Source organism: Ptychodera flava, chromosome 11, assembly GCF_041260155.1.
Source record: "Ptychodera flava strain L36383 chromosome 11, AS_Pfla_20210202, whole genome shotgun sequence".
Classification (NCBI taxonomy): Eukaryota; Metazoa; Hemichordata; class Enteropneusta; family Ptychoderidae; genus Ptychodera; species Ptychodera flava.
In genome coordinates, this window is record NC_091938.1 from 11,519,065 (window position 1) to 11,536,896 (window position 17,832).

At 39.4% G+C, this 17,832-nt stretch overlaps 1 protein-coding gene across 1 annotated transcript; it reads left to right on the top strand.

The window, feature by feature from the left end:
- Positions 1-13,702: 13,702 nt before the first annotated feature.
- Positions 13,703-15,613, top strand: LOC139144339 (uncharacterized protein KIAA1958-like). The gene is made up of 2 exons (XM_070715040.1): positions 13,703-13,793; positions 14,337-15,613. Exons 1-2 carry the CDS (start codon positions 13,703-13,705, stop codon positions 15,611-15,613), a joined length of 1,368 nt encoding a protein of 455 aa, XP_070571141.1.
- The last annotated feature ends 2,219 nt before the right edge of the window (positions 15,614-17,832 follow it).

Below are 17,832 nucleotides of genomic sequence, written 5' to 3' on the forward strand. Positions count from 1 at the left end.
GAAGGTCAGGGTAATGATTACCAGCATTTCAGGTTACACAACATCCTTTCATCCAGGGTTCAGGGACAGAGCTGCAGCCGGCCACACTGTTCACCAGCCAATCGGTACCTTTGGCAACGAGGGTATCGGATAAGGTTAAGTCTAAAATCTGGGCAGGTGATTACATCGATTTTGCCACTTTGCTTATTAATCCCTCCCTGCGAGACGGGAAGTACACCGTCTCTTTATCAGATGGCGTAGGTAGGCCTCAGCTCTGTCTTGAACCTGCTGCAAGTGCTAAGAAAATTACTTCTATTGATCAGTGGATTTCAGCATTTAACATCTTTGTGGCAGTGTATACTGTGAAAAAACCTGAGGCTATTTCAGGCCTTTTGAAATATGGTGAAGTAGTGCGTGATCTGGCAGCCAGAAATGCTGGTTGAAAGTTTTATGATGAGTAATTTTGCTTTCTGAAGCAGTCCACTCAACTGTCACGGAACCAGACATACTGGGAGTTGTTGTTACAAGCTTTACACGGGGGAAAGAATTTCACCCCGGGTCGGGCCTTCCCCACTTCTAATAGTTCTACTTCTGGCATTACGGGGCAATTCTTTCTGAAGGGGTCTGTTGGCGCATCCATGGGGAAAGTTCTGCCCTTGGTGTCATTTCGACCACAAATGCTTTAAGTGTGGAGCAGCCCATCCAGTTTTCAAGTGTAGCTCCCACAGTTCCACTAGTCAAATCAGTGGGAGGATGCGACAGCAGGCTAGCGCAGGGAAAGGAGAAAGCGCTAACCATGCTTCCCATGGTTCCTTTCCTTCCCCACTGCCCACTGCGGCCGTTAATAGTAACCCCAGTAAGGGTGGAAGTTCTTCGTCGGTTACTGCAGGGCTATGATATGGACAAGGCATTGTAATTGTTGGATGGTTTTGCTCAAGGGTTTTCCCTAAACTATTTGGGACGAAGGGATGGGGGTTGTCCCCTAACTTAAAGTCTGCACTAGATAATCCCGAAGTTGTAAGGGCTATGCTTCACTCTGAGGTTCAGGCTGGCAGGGTTGCAGGTCCATTTCACACCCCTCCATTTCACAATTTACGCATTTCTCCCTTGGGAGTTGTTCCCAAGAAACAACCAAATAAGTTTCGCTTAATCCATCACTTATCATTTCCACCGGGGTCATCAGTAAATGACGGCATTCCAGCTGAGTTGGCAACTGTGCAGTATGCCAATATCGATGATGCAGTTAAGATCATCAGAGATCTGGGTCCAGGTTGTTTTTTGGCTAAAACTGACATTAAGTCAGCATTTAGAATTATACCAGTTGCTCCACATGACCATTGCTTGTTAGGTTTCAAGTGGGATGAGTGTTTCTTTTATGACAGATGTCTCCCTATGGGTTGTGCGACGTCATGTCGCATATTTGAACATTTTAGTACTGTAGATCTTAATGTGTGGAAGAAGTTTTTTGATCTTTATAATGGGAAGACATTTTTCATGAATGACATGTGGCATTCATCTGATTCTCTCTGTTTAGTCACGGATGCAGCTGGTTCACTAGGTTATGGTGGCATTTTTGGTTCTCATTAGTTTTTGGGGAGTGGCCATCTAGCTGGAAAAGTTTGAACATTGCGGTCCTTGTGTCAGTCCTGTAAAAGCAAACTGCAAAGGAAAAGGACCTAATGATCTTGGTTCGTCGGATTGTGCTCAAACGCCTCCGGTGCAACATTCTTTTTAGAGCAAAACATATCCCTGGCAGGTATAACACCTGTGCCGACTTTCTTTCTCGTTTACAGGTGGGCCAGTTCAATCTGTGGCTCAGGGCATGGATACCAACCCAACTACACTTCCCTCATAGTTTCTACCAATCAGGTGGAGGTGGAAGTGAGCAGGCTTCTGTTGCAAGCCCTTAACAGTTCATCGAGGAAAACATACCAACGTGCATGGAGGGTTTTTTATACAGTTCACGGGCAGCCAGTTTGGGGTACATTGTCCATCGCTACCGCTCTCAGACACGGCTATTGCATTGTTTATTGGTTACCTGTCAAGGCAGCACCTTTCCCAATCCACTGTGTCAACTTACTTGTCAGCCATAAGCTATGTTCATAAACTTGCAGGTTTTTCAGACCCAACCAATTCTTATTTGGTACATAAACTGGTTCATTATATCGCAAGTTAGAGTATAAACTGGATACTCGTCTCCCTATCACATGGGGTATTTTGCATTGTCTATTAAGGCCATCCCAGATGTTATTACATCAGCTTATCAGTGTTGTTTATTCAGAGCAATGTTTCTAACAGCCTTCTATGGATTCCTCAGGATTGGGGAAATCACCACTAAGAGTAAACACGATATGGGTGGTGTCATTCGGTTCAATCTGTTGCAGTTTAAGGGAACCTCAGGTCGACCTCAGTCAATGACATTAACTCTTTCCAATTTTAAGCATAGCAGGCCGGGCACAGCATTTGTTATTTCATTTCAGAAGATTGATGTGGCTGACCTTTGCCCTGTACAGGCTATGTGGGATTTTTGCCGTTTAAGGGGAGTGGAGCCTGGCCCACTTTTCTGCTTGCCAGGGGCGTTGGGCATTGGACGTTGTGATTTCACAGCACAGCTTAGGCGTTCTATCGTTTTTTTGCGGCTTTGATGTAAGTAGGTTTAAGGGACACAGTTTTCGAATAGGGGCAGCCACGCAAGCTGCCGCAGATGTTTTGTCTGACGCACAGATCCGTGTGCTAGGCAGGTGGAACTCTGATGCATTTAAAAGGTATATCAGGCAACCAGCAGCTTGGTAGCTTGTTGGAACAGAAAAAGAAAAGTGCTGCCCTGCACTCATATATAGGCCAGGCAGGGGCCGCTATATATGGGTGCCCTTCCTGGTTTGATCATTCCCTCATTTCTACATAAACCAGGTGAGGGCCACCATACTTAGATTTTTAGCATTGTTGTTAACCAAAATAGTTAAGTTTTCTTGAATTGCGTTAACTAGTTTTGTAATTTCACCAGGTTTTACCTTCGCTTCTGGTCATTTGTGTGGTGCGGCCACACATGTGGCTGGTGGCGTTAATGAGGGTCACACCTTTGTGGTAGATTAATATGTGCCTTTTCTCCAGTGTTTTACTGTTGTGTACATTTTTCCTCGCCAGTTGACCTTTCATCTTTGCCCTCCTTTGTTTGGGGTTGTTCTGTAGTTTTCTCTCAATTCAGGAAACTGGCGAGGAATTTTAACGCTTTCCCTTTTTTCACATTTCATTAAAACGTCAAGAGTACTTTGCCTAGCAATAAGCTCTTCATTGTCTTGGTGATTATTTATCTCCCACACACAGAGCAAAATGACCAGAAGTGGTTTATTAAAATGCAGGAATATAAATCAAAAATTATAGACAGATAATCGGATTTATATACATGCAGTTGTAGTTTTCATATTTTCAAGTGTAGACCGCCCTCTACGGCGCATAGAGCTCTTTTCATTAGTGCCTTAGGTGGGTCACAACATTGCTCTGCCTCTTTTGGATCACACCGCAAAACAAGCAGCTGGCAGTTTGGTTTTCCAAGAATGCTATCCTCTGTCCTCCACCCCATCTACCTCCATTGCTAGTCATAGGTTAGTGTTGGCGTTTTTGAGGCCCACGCCTTTGTGGTAGATTAATATGTGCCTTTTCTCCAGTGTTTTACTGTTGTGTACATTTTTTCCTCGCCAGTTGACCTTTGACCTTTGCCCTCTTTTGTTTTGGGTTGTTCTGTAGTTTTCTCTCAATTCCGGGAAACTCGCGAGGAATTTTTCGCGCTTTCCATTTTTTCAAATTTCATTAAAACGTCAAGAATACTTGGCCTTTTACTCCAGCTCTTCATTGTCTTGGTGATTATTTATCTCCCACAAACAGAGCAAAATGACCAGAAGTGGTTAGTTAAAATGCACTGATATAAATGTAGTTTGCAAGTCATTTCATTTATCTTTTATTCTGTTATGCAGAAGTTGGAACGAACATGGTACAAAGCGCTTCGTTCGTTCGTATGAAATTTTAGCGAATGCCTCTGTTGTCCACTCACAAAACATTTCATAGCATCCAAACGGCAGTTGGTGTACGTTTATATCAACTTGATTCACGATACGATCCAAAATGGCCGCAAGTATACGACTTTATGAGTATTTCTACACGTCTTGATCCCAAAAGACCTACCCACATGAAACGATTAATCACGGTCCTCAAGTCACCGTTGTTTTTATTTTGTCCGATTTACCAAGATAAATTTAGCAGAAAGCAGGATAAGTTGCAAAAAGCAAAAATTATTACTGTGCGTTCTTGCAACGTTAACATCTTAACAGACACATAATTCAAAATCATTCCAATATAAAGAAGATAAAAAAATAGATAAGTACATGTAGAAAGTAAAGCTGCATTGGCATGTAGATCTAATGATTTGAGTTTTAATGGTTTTGTTTTCACTCACCTCTTCGAACTTCGGTACTTCATACTGCGGAGGGGGAGAAATATAAAGGAGAAAATAAGGAAGGGGCACTTTATTAGCTTAAATTTCCTGTATTTGACAAGTGTTCAAAGTTTTATTTGTTTTTACATGGCGATGTTATCATGTCATTGAGGATTATCTGGAACATTAAAGCGAACAAAATGCGGATCGGGGTATTGTACAACAGTACTAAATTCTCTTATAACGTTAATATCAAAATAAGGAATACTGACAAACGTATGCGTATTTCAATTATACGGAAGTCAAGCTGTGCACCCCTCTGAGTAAGTAAACATTTCAATACACACAAATTCAACCAGTCGTAGTCGGCGAATGAGTTGTGCTAATCATAACAAACTTCAGAATGTACTGTGCAGTAAATGTTGCACAATCAGACCTATCTCTTTTATCCTCTTCCGGTTGACCTACGAATCTCCCAACAGACATCGCTCTTGCAGAGGGCAGGGTTACAATATGGCTAACTTTACGCAGATACAACTGCGAACTCCTTAACTAATCTCGACCGTCCCCGAGTGAAGGATTTGTAGTCCAGATACAAGTAAATGGTGTCTCACGAGCTGAAATTGCTCCTGTGTTTTGGTACATGTTGAAATTGCTCGTAGTTAACACTTGTGTTTGACAGTTTTGTTATGATAAACACCATTATCAATATTCATGTAAAGCTTAAATTGAAGATATTATCAATTATTCAAATTAGCAATAAGCTGAAAAAATGTTCAATTTCTTTCATGCTTTTATACCATTGTGTCATCACTTAATGCATAAAGAGTAGAAGAGTGTGTGTGTCTATGCTTTATGTAGCAAGCATATTTGCCTTTGTAAAGACCTTCAAATTTCATATGTCTTATTGTTAAAGTATTAAATATACAACTAACCAGTAAGCTGCTGTTGTCTACTATTTTACAACAGTATCATCAATATATCTTTCGTAAATGTTAGTGAAATCGTATCATCAATATTTCTTTCATAAACTTTCGTCAAACCTTTCAAGTTAAGTATCATAAATTGGGAATATTCATGCATAAGCTTAGTTCATAACTACTAATTACCTCACATAAAATTCGTCAAATTTTTTTCATTCTGTTACATCAGACTACCATTAACATACCTGGTAGCTGTTATCAGCTTCGGCTATGTTAACGTTCTTCCAGTTTTATATCCCTAATTCATTACAGCTATATCATCTTTTATCATCAATATACTAGCCTAATTAGGAAAGTTCATTGCATATGCAAATGACTAATTAGCGGACATGAAAATGCTCGTCTATCATAAATATTTTATCATTGTATTTCCCATACCCATAGCAAGTTTCATCAACTTATAGGTCAAGTTCTTCCTCAAAATTATGCTCTATTCGGAAAGCCAATTAGATATGCAAATCAGAAATAAGCTGATATACATGTCAACTTGCATCACATTTGGCAAAGTCCTTCAAATTCAATTTACCTTACCATTATATATAAAAATTACTAATCAGCTGATATGAAAAATGTATTTCACTACTGTTATATCATTACACTACCAACATAACAAATTTCATTTATGTTTGTCGACATCTTCAAGTTGTACATCCTTATTTGAGAAATTTCGTGATAAAATGAAATGTTGATTAGCTGATGTGAAAATGGAAAATGATTCATTTACGTTCATAGTATCTTCAATGTTCAAGACAAATTTCATCAACTTCGGGCAAATATATTCTTATTTTATACGTAGTTAAAAATTTCGATAAGATGTAAACCAGCCTTTAATTTATCAAAGATACCAAATTACTTTCGTAAATACAATATTTCAAGCCTCATTACTCCACTCAAGGATATTGCCATTATGTTCAATATTGGGATCGGGATGTGAATGTCGGTAACCTAAGCGAAATGATTCAACAAAGTAGGGGTGGAGGTCCAGATTTGCAAAACTCGAAAAAAAACCCAGATTTTACCCACCATCGCCGTTAACCGTCGCAGCCTTCCTACTTATTGAAGTGCCACCAAGGGAATACATCTCATTATTACCCAACTCCGGATATATGGCTAGTACTCAGGAATATTCATAACTAATTTGCATAATGGCGGAATAATTTCACTGTGTGGTAAGGCTTTTAATAGTGCAATATTAAAAGCCTTATCACTCCGCTCAAGGATATTACCATTGTGTTAAGTATTGGAATCGGGATGTGAATGTCCACTTCCTGCTCTACCTATTCTGATGTCTTTCAAATGTCTATTATATATCTCCAATCCTTACCTTCTAATACGTATCCAATCCCTCAACCCTACACATCACCACCAGCATAACACAAAGAATCCCACAAACCTAATAAAATGAGATTAATTCTCTCGATTTTAATAGTAGTAATTGCAACCTTTATAATGCCGGAAACTGATAATACAAACAACTTCCCCTTCACGAAAAAACTACCGAAAATGCCGTCAGTTGCTCTAATTTTTCATACATATTGTTTTATCAAGTCAGAAATTTCATTTCCATAAAAAACCTGTTCAATAAATTTGTTCTAATACTCGACATGCTGGTGGACTTCGCCAGCAATATATTCGTCGGGATTTCTGAACAATCTATCATCAGGTGACGCAAAATCATCCCCCGTAGCAACCGTGCCAATATCAGGCGTGTCAAATATGCCATCGCGTCTAGGGGCGCCCCCTATTGTAGTTAGCCCGTAACCCATTCGTTTTGAAGAGAACTAACTTGCCGGATGACCCATTTCCCAGAGTGGTGGCTGAAACTGTCGTTGGAAAGGGTAGAAACTCTAAGTCTCAAACACTAATTTTTCTCACTCATGAGTAACTTTTTTCAAGGGGACAGCCCTAGACAGTTTCCTGCAAATGGCAGGTTGCAAAAGCAAAGAGCCTTTTAGCCCCCGCCCCCTTCCGCCAGAAGGGTAGGGAAACCACACTAAGGGGTGCTGCCGCCGTAGCCCTTTCCACAAGGGGCCCTCAGTACGCTGATCAATTGCGGCCTGGAAACAAACGTCGTACAGTGTGCCATTTCCATCACTTTTCGGAGAACGTCCACAACGCTCGCTGACCCCTCCGATTCCTAAATTTTCTCAATTTTTTGCAGCAAAATCTTCAATTTATGTGAAAGCTGAAAAATCAGAAATTTGAGGACTACATTTCCACAACAATATGCACACGTCGTCAGTCGCACCTGAGGGCGTTCATCTTCGCCCCCAATATTCCAATCTACACTACATATAAACATTTTCAATGCGCATGCTAAAAAGCGCACCATTTCCCCGTACAACAAATACCGGTTTTCTAACATACAATAAGCTTTGTAAAAAGTGCCAGGAAATTCTCAGAACCAATACAAGTCATGTTCTCCATTACAGGTGTCCTCTTCTTTGGCACTCACATTCTCAAACTGAAAATTTTAGAAGCACGTTGCCACTGGCACTGGAGGCGAAACAGGTTACATTCCTTTCACATTGTTCACTAGCCTGGTGCCCGCAATTTTGGCCCACTGCCGTACCTCGATACTTACCTGCAACTTTCCGCGACTGGGTACCCTCAAATGACACTCGCGGCAGCACTTTCTATTCAATATATCACTTGCCAGATACCAAATTGGCATACTGCTGTACCTCGATACTTACCTACGAACACAGAAAAGCCAGGTGCCCTCAAATGTCACTCGCGACAACACTTTCTGTCCAAAATATTACCTGTATCCTCATATTGGCACTCGCGACATCCTTTCACAAACCAAATTATGTGCCCGCCACCAGCCTTCGGGGCATACTCCACAAAGACTAGTTCGCAGACACACAAAAAAGTGCGTGCCCGACGTCAACACTGGGTTCCAAATAAACCTAAGCAACACCATAATCCACAAAGACTCGACATGTAGATAGCGATACCTGTGCATTGGCGTTGGCAATTGCCGCATAGTCATCCCGAGCAGTGCCAGTGGCAGCTGTGCCATCATGCTGAACGCCCTGGTCAACAGGAACAGCGGTCGTATGGGCTTTCGGAGCATTGGCATCAGTTGTAGCCGCATTCAAAGCATCCTTCTGACCACTTGTACTTGCAATTGGTGTGATGGACGCAGACGAGCCATGAGCCTGATCAAAACTTCGAGTTCCAATTGATGAGCCGTTCTAGAGATATCGCGTTCACAAAGAGAAAGACTGTCAGCAGTACGACAATAGCTCACATGCGTGAACAAGTTAGCTAAAAAGCAATGAAATTGTCAGCAAACAACATTTATGTCAATTTACTGCCACGGACAATAAACATAAACTTCCCTATTTGCCGAGTAAACACATCGCATTATGAAAAAATGTAGAGTTACGGTTGATAACTTCCACTGGGGATGAACATTCACTTGTCAACAAAGTTGTTAGTCGAATAAACACGCCATTTTGATATGCTAATCACTTGATTGACACTCCGACTTAATTTTCGAAAAGAACAAATCAATGGACCGGACATAAAAGTTACAGGTAGGGAGCTTTACATTTAGTCGAACAAATATAAGACTTACCATCTCTTCATTTTTGGAGCCAGTGCCATTTTTCACTCCCTCTGGTTTGATATTATTCTAGTAAAGGGCAGAAGAAAGCAATCGTGACCACAGTGTAACCTGAAAACATTTTAAGCTTAGTTCTGACTTGTTGTAATCCTCTATGCAAACAATTGCAATGTATGAAAATCTTTTGTGTCAGAATGATGTGCCCTTAAACCTAATGTAGAGCAAGCTATAGATGACGGAGAAGAAGAAAAAGATGAACACGATCTGCAAGTCAGTTAATAACTCTAATGATTGATTATTGGTAGACAGCAACAAAAAGCACCGGTTAAGCAAATAAGACGCTAATCCGATTTGACATTATCAGATTCCTTGACATTATATCAGTTTATGATGAGATAGCAATAAACGTGTCTGTGGATAGAATAGCCCAAACTCCTTAGATGTGTTCCCCTCTTTTTTAATGCAAAGCGTCTACAGATTGATATAATGACATAAATCCTTTTGTGCAGAAGCGACCTAACCCCTAACATGGTCAATTATTACATTTTGATTACAGATTCCTTTTTGTTGTAAATATGTCCAATTTCATATTCTTCACACCAAATATATGGAAAACCGAAATATTTGTTTTGCATGCACTCAATATTTCATCTGGCCACGAGACGGACTGCCGTTGTGTTTTGTGATTAAACAAGTAAAGTGAATTTCAAAATAGCTTGGAATTACAACATACTTGGTTGATAAGAAAACGTTTCTGGCAATAGAAAATGACGCCACCTGCATTCATTACAAACGTTCTTCTTCGATAAATTGACTTGCCAGAGTCAACATTGTAAGTGTCGCCGTGCCCCCATTGAAAAACTCACACGTACACTGACTGCTTGTGAACATTCATATATTGCCTTCATCACCTATCCCGGCCATGAAAGTGCACAGAACACTAACAGCAGATTTTTTCGACGCAGTGTGTACCGGTCAGTACAACGATTGGTGTTTCCTACACTGAACGTGTTCAGTGAGTGAGAACATTGGACGTCGTATTGGGTTAAACTGTTGCAAATCTATCAAAGGAGAAAGTTTGCGACGGATGCAGCCGGTGTTATTTTCTATCGCCAGAAACGTTTGTCTAATCACCCAAGCATGTCGTAATTCCAAGCATTTTTGAAATTATCTGTAATATGGTATTAAATGCTTAATTTCTTCATTGCTTTCGAATCATTGTGACATTATTTTATGCATAAACAGTTAAAGGGTATGTGTCTATGCTCTATGTAGCAAACATAATTGCTTTTTGTCATGTCTTTGACAATTTTATATGCTTAATATTAATTGTGAAATTTACTAGTATATAAATGAGCACTGCCATTGTCATAAAAATGCAAAAAGACCACTAAATCTTTCTTCCAAATGTTTCCCTGACTAAAACCTCTAATAAAAATCAAATGATATGACACAGTCACTCTGATTTACCAATATTTTTGGTCAGTCCGAGTCTTTAGTAACCCTCAAGGCCAATATAATTAACACAAGCGGGAATGTAACTCTAGTGCAAGTCTGTTCGGTTGGTAAATCAGTATGCAGTATGGTGTCATCGCTACACAGGGTCCCTAGACAGTACATGCGAATGGCAGGAAGCCATAAAGTCAAAGGGCTTTGATTAGCTCCCCCTGCGTCTAAATGTACTCAGTGACCAAGTCAATATTGGGAGAATCGAATAAATATAATTTGCAAGTCATTTCATAGATATTTTATTCTATTTACGCTTGAGTTGTAACAAATACGGTACAAGGCACCTCCTCCGCATGGAATTTTGGAAAATGCCTGTTGTGCACACACAAAACATTCCATAAGTTAATGGATGTACATGTACATCAACTTGATTAACAATACGATCCATGGTCTTCATGACACCGTAATTTTATTTTGTGTTATTTCCCAAGCTCAAACTAGCAGAAAGTAGGATGATTTGAGAAAAGCAAAAATAAGCACGATGTGTTCTTACAACATAAATATTTGAATAGATAAGAATCACGTCCATATAATGAAGAGAAACAAAATAGACAGAGATAAATACACTTAGATAGTATAGCTGCATTGGTTTTGTTTTCGCTCTACTACTCTACTATATCATTTTCTTATCAACTTACCGTATTAAAATTTAATATGCCTTATTTGTGCAAATGACTAATTGAATAATATGAAAATTCATGATGTATTTATAACTAATTTATCATTTTATATCCAATATACACAACATCTTTCACAGATTTGCAGATACGTTACTAGTATATTGAGCCCTATGCGGAAAGTTAAATAAATGTACAAATCACAATTTAGCTGACACAAAATATGTATTTTTTACTACTGTTTTATCATTTTATATTTTATACACATATCAACTTTCATAAAATTTTGAAAAATCCTTCAATTTGAATTTCCCTTACTATTAGATATGCAAATTACTAATTAGCTGACATGGAAATCATAAAATGTATCGTATTACTGTTATATCATTACATCATCAACATAGCAAATTTCAATAAATTTGGTCTTAACCTTCCAGTTGTACATCGGCATTTTAAATATAGTTTGTTGATATGAAAGTCAGATGTTTAGTTTATTTGGAATTGCTAAAAATAATTTGTTAATGTTTTATCAGTGTCTAGTACTAGGCAGGAATCATCAACTTGAGTCGAGCAAAATCCCTATTATATACATAATTAGGTAAGTTTGTTAAAGCCGGAAATCAGCATGTAATTCATGTAACGATGCTAAACAACTTTCGTATATGTTATATCGTAGTATCCATAAGTTCCATGTATATTTTAAGTTCCGTCAAGTTTGGTCTGGTCAGTCTTGCTTTATCCAATTTAGGAAAGTTCATTAAACATGCAAATGAGCACTGTCAATATCATAAAACGGCAGCAAGACCTTGAAATCAGGCATATGCTTCTTTGTTTAACACACCTCTAACAAAATTCATCCGATACGAAGCTTTTATTTCACTTTTATTTACTCTGGCTTTTCTTCAGTTCAAGTCTCGCGTCACCCTCTCGGCCAAGACAAACTTACACAAGCGCGGCGCACCCCGAGTGCAAGTCAACTTGGTAGGTAAATCAGCATGGAGTTTGTGGTCATCCAGACAGCAGATGCGAATGGCAGGAAGCCATAAGGCAGAGGCGTTTAATAATCGCCATCAGCGTCCAAGTGTACTCTGTGATTAAGTACATATGGAAAGAACCCAATAAAGTTTATTGGCCAGCCATTTCATCGATGTTTTATTCTATTTGTACAGGAGTTGTAGCAAGTACGGTGCAAACAACATCCTAAGTCTAGCATTGTAGCAAATACCTCGGTTGTACTCTCAAGAAATATATCATACCATCCGAACGGCAGCGGATTTACATGTATATCAACTTTATTCACGATATGATCCGATATGGCCATAGGGATACGACTTTTTGAAGTTTTCTACGCGTCTTGATCCCAAAAGACTTGCCCACATGAAACGATAAATCATGGTCTTCAAGACACCGTTGGTTCAATTTTTCTGATCTACCAAACTCAAATTAGCAGAAAGTAGGATGACTTATAAAACGCAAAAACTATTACCCTTTGTTCTTATAATATTAACAATTGAATCGCTTATAATTCACAACAATGTCAATATAAAGAAGAGGAACAAAAAGACAGTAGATAGTAAAGCTGTAATGGCGTTTAGACCTAACGATTTGCGTTCTAATATTTTTTCACTTACTGCTCGGACCTCCCGTACTTCATCCTTGGGAAAAGAGGAATTTAAACGTAGAAAAAATTGTAAAATTGACCTGTATCTCTACACTATAGAAAAATATTTACACACGTCCCACACTGCACTGTACGTGCACGTCTAACACACGAAAATTAGCAGTACAGCATGGTTCGATTTGGAAATACAACGATGCATTTTCGAAGAAAGTGAAAAAAAGTAATTGCAACTCATGATGTCTATATCGAACTTGAAACCTGAACTTGTAATACCGTGTCATTCAAAAAGCTGTAGTAGTAGTACGTGGAATGCATGGCATGAAGAAAACTGAATGTTGAGGAACCTACATCAACGCCTGTTGCAGTGAGCTGCATGGTGTCAGCTGATCGATATATATCGCTAGTCGTACAACAACATCAGCTTTCCAGAGTTAACAATGTTATTCAAATTTTAAAATGTCATGAATAATTGTTCCATAATTTAATGCTTGATGGCTTCTTGAGAAGAATTATTGTATTTTGGCACATTAGAAAACGACGTAAACTGATGCTTGAAAAATACAGTTGACAAATATACCGGAGAGGCTTTGTTGGGAACTATAGTCAAATCCGATGATTAAAGTAGTTGCCGATTAACAACATGCATCAGAATTAGGTAGATATCAGATCAAAAGAGAGCCCGCGGTCATCATAATATTTGGTCGTAGCTGACTGACCGCGACTTTAAATGGCTCCGGAATCATTATTTGGACATTAACAGTCACAGTTGATGACAGCTGCCGGTGTTGGCCCGTTGATTGCTGGTTCGAGCAGCTGTTCACAGTTGTCTAGTTTATATGCCCACTGATATACATAATGTGCCTTGTGTCAAAACCAGCATCATCGAGGAGTTGGCAAGCGTTCAGAGTTCTGTTTCACCTACATCAAGGGGTTACCTCCAGGCCTACATCAATGAAGTGAGCCATATTGTAAACAACATAGTACTGCACCATGCAAATATCAGAAGGAACAGCTGAGCGCAAGCCAGACAAGCAGATGACGAGTGCATCCTGGTGGACCCAAATATTTGATGAATTGTACAGTAAGTTATTATTATTTATATTTTGTACATTATCAAGGTATAACATTTTATGTATTGTTACATATGTACCACAGATTATTCAGTGTATGGCAAAAAAATAAAGATGGTATTTTCAACGGAGGTCTCACAACAACAAAAAATAATCCCTCTCAACAAATGTATATTTAAAAAACCTTGGGATAAATTTCAGTTTTCACTGCGTGTTTCAGTTTCTCTTGGTGATTATGATCGATAATAATAAAAACCATAATAAAAAAATTGTTTTTACGCCCGTTTTTTTAAAGCATTTTTTGACAGAACTTGGCAAACTGGTCACGTGCCATTAAATAATTTTTTAGCGAAGATGGTATTTTCACGCTATTTTATGCAAATGAGTAAACAAGAGGAACTACTTTCTGTTTGTAAATATTGTCGTCTGCTCTTGTTTTGAAATTGCAGATTGAAGAACGTAATCACTACGACTGGAAGAATTGTATGTATTTTGAACATTTGGCCTCAGAATTTTACTACCCTGAAGATATTTCATATCTTCATCTGTTGAAGAGAAAAAGACAGCGGCTGCAACAAACGCAAAAGCCATGGAGCCAGAACCATCCGTGACACCTGCACCGGCAAACCATTCTACGACTACGTGGAATACCACCACGGGATCGTCTGCGTCTGCAAGATTTGCCAACGTTTCGACAGACGATGTCAGTGTCCTTGTTAGTACTCAGAAGAATATAAACACCGAAATGAAAACGATGCGGGAAGTCGCAGTATTCGAAGAGTGGCGACAATCCATGACAACCGAAATCCGCCGTATTGAAGATATACAACCACCCGAACTTGATCCGTTGCTCGGAAGATTTTACCTTAGTGTACGGAAGAAGAACGGCGAGGAGTACGAGCCGGACTCGATCTCCAGTTATCAAAAATCAATTGATCGCCATTTGCGGAATGCCAACTACGGATATAGCATAATGCGAGATGAGTTGTTTCAGAAAAGCCGTGATGCCCTGGCAGCTAAACGGAAACAACTGAAGGCGACAGGAAAAGGTAATTTGCCAAAGAAATCTCAGGCTATTACCGAAGACCACGAAAAAGCCTTAGTGGAAGCCGGTCAACTCGGTATACACAGTCCGAACGCTGTCCTAAATACTATTTGGCTCAACAACACCAAGCTCTTTGGCCTGCGGGGAGGTGACGAGCAAAGACAAATGAAGTGGGCAGATGTATCAGTAGCAAGAGATGAAAACGGTGAATACCTCGTCTATAACGAGCGGCTGACAAAGACGAGATGCGGTGAGCCCGGCAACACCTGTAAGTTTGCCCCGAGAGCCTACCCAAGCCCATCAAAAGCGCAGACTTGCCCCGTCACCGTCTATAGAGCATACGCGAAACGAAGACCCGAGGCCATGAATTTCGATGACGCACCTTTCTATCTTGGAATAGAATATGTTACATCTACTCTTCAAAGGGGAATATGGTTTCGGAAGCAGCAAATGGATGTTAATAAATTAAACATGATCATGAAGTCCATGGCAAACGCGGCCGGCCTCTCGGACACTCAGCAATCACAGCGCGAGAAAAGCATGCGTGAACGATTGCTTGACGCTGGTGTTCCTCCCAACATAGCTGCTCAGCTAAGCGGACATAAAAATCCAACCAGTCTAAATAGATACTCAACAGCAAATGAAGACCAGCAACGACAAATAAGCAACATCTTGAGCGGAGTACGCAACACGTTTGATCCACTACCAAGCACTTCTTCGGTAAGCTACCCGTACCAGCCGTACCATCTATTTCCGGACCGGCATCTGCCTACGGAAGCACAGTGAGCGTGTCGCCGTCACAACCTCTGCAGTCGTGTTCTCAAAATACGCAACAACAGTTTCCTCAGCTGCCTGGCATGTTCTCCAATACCACAATCACCGATGGAGTTTTTCATTTCACGTTCAATGTCGCAGACAGCAGTTCTTCGAGCAATCGCACTTCTCCTGTACCAGCTGCCAAACGCCGCAAGTCTGCCGTAATTTACTCGGACTCTGACTCCGATTAACTCGATTTTCGCATTTAGTTTTGAAGTATTGATCATTTAATTTTGAAAGTTAGTGTTCTTGTTACTGCAAATGTCAAGGGTGTTAATGTTATTAAAGAGATTTCAGATTTCAGTCTTGATATCCGTTTGTTTGCGTTCCTTTTTTTATTATTGTTGTGAGGTATCCTCGAGAGCGATAGGAAGTGGCATCAAAAAACATTACCTCAACGAAAATTTGCATATGAAAGGAAATAATCCAATCAGTGAGCTCATAGCCGATGAAAAGGTCGTTCACACTGAATCAATCCGCTCTGAACACAGTCTCGATCTGTGATTCTGTCAGGTCGCTGCCAGCCTTCTATTTCTGTTGCGATCGTCAAATTTGGAACATATGTTATAATATCAGAACCCCACGACCTTGGAGGGCGCTCTGTGGCATACCAAAGGTATTTTCCCGAGTGATACGGCGTATCCTGCGCCAGTACTTTTCCGAGCGAAGTGAGGAAAAGTACAGCAGGATACGTTGTCATATTATATGGTTTACCTCATAATTTCCTTCCTTTTGAGGAGGGTGTCAGTCATCGGAACTGCGCACACTTTCAGTAATAATCAGCGGTATGGCGTTATAAAATTCACTGGTATTGACAAGCTTTAATATAATAAGGGGGAACAACAATGTGACAGGGGTTCCCACACAGTTTACGTATCTTCTCAAGCCTCAGCAAAGGCTCTGAGAATATTTGTAGAAATTTGTCATATTTGTGGTATTCAAATATATTTCAGTGGTGCAAAGCAGTACCAACATTATAAATAGTTCCCACATTTAGACAATACCCTCCATTTACTTTCAGTACACGCTTAAGTTAACATCATGGCAGCCTTGGAGGACTTTTAAGGAGTAGAATTTGTAATTCTCAGTTTATTTTCAAACAGATTTAAAGTGTGAAATCATCAGCAATTTTAAAATATTTGATCAAAATACTTTCAAAATATTTATAATAATTTTGAAAGATGACATTTTTTGCTTCTCACGCTAAAAGCAGTTCCTTAAAACTCACATGAATAGTGCACACTTTCAAATTCTGTTTCAATCATTTTAGAAGATGGGCTGTTAATAAATACTTTTTAAACTCCTGGATGTGTGTTACCCCCTTTCTATTATTATAGGTCTACTAATAATGTGACGCCGTTTTTGCAATGCTTTGCACTTTCCAGGGAACATATAAAGTTACGATAATATCTTTTTCTTCATTCTGATGTTTCTTCAGAACTGCATGCAAAAACAGGGTAATATGTACATGAGCCATGAGCGTGCTTTTATATACATTAAGTATGTGTTGTAGCAATCACGATGTTGTAATCTGAATGTGGTTATTGGCAATAGGACATGAGTTAGAAAATGGAGGCTGTAACGGTTTAATCAGACAGTACATTAGTTTTTTCAGCTTTCTTTTGTGGTTAGTTAATATAGGATTTCTGTCAGCAGAACCATTGTTTTTACAAACTTTCATTGGAGATTAAAACTATTATTAATCCCGTAGATTATTTTAGGATGCATCAGTATGTATGAGCAACTTTGAACTAAGATTACAACACTTTCAGAGCAGTAACAGACCACAATATAACATACGATTTACGAGATAAATCATCCTATATTGTGGTCAGTATTTTCACTTCAACTGCCTGATTAAGTTTATATAGCAATGTTCTTATCAGCTGATCAACTGCTTGTTCATGAAACAGCATGCTGATAGGTCTATTTTATATTACCTATCCGACTTACAGATTGATATATGGCGGGTGCCACATGTGCGCTTACTATTTTCGAAACACCTGACATAATTTCTTGGTCTTCTTGCCAGAGTACCATATATCTTTCTTTCATGAATATGACTTTGTTTGTGTACCGCACATTTACTGTCTGTTCTGTGCTGTTTTGTGTCTATGTTCACAACTATTGTCTTACGAATTCTGACCTAATTTCATTGGATTATTGATTGGTATGATTGCGATTATTTT

Coding starts and splice junctions, on each gene's coding strand:
- LOC139144339 (XM_070715040.1), top strand. CDS start 13,703: ATGCAAATATCAGAAGGAACAGCTGAGCGCAAGCCAGACAAGCAGATG. Junction 13,794..14,336: donor AATATTTGATGAATTGTACA/GTAAGTTATTAT, acceptor CATCTGTTGAAG/AGAAAAAGACAGCGGCTGCA.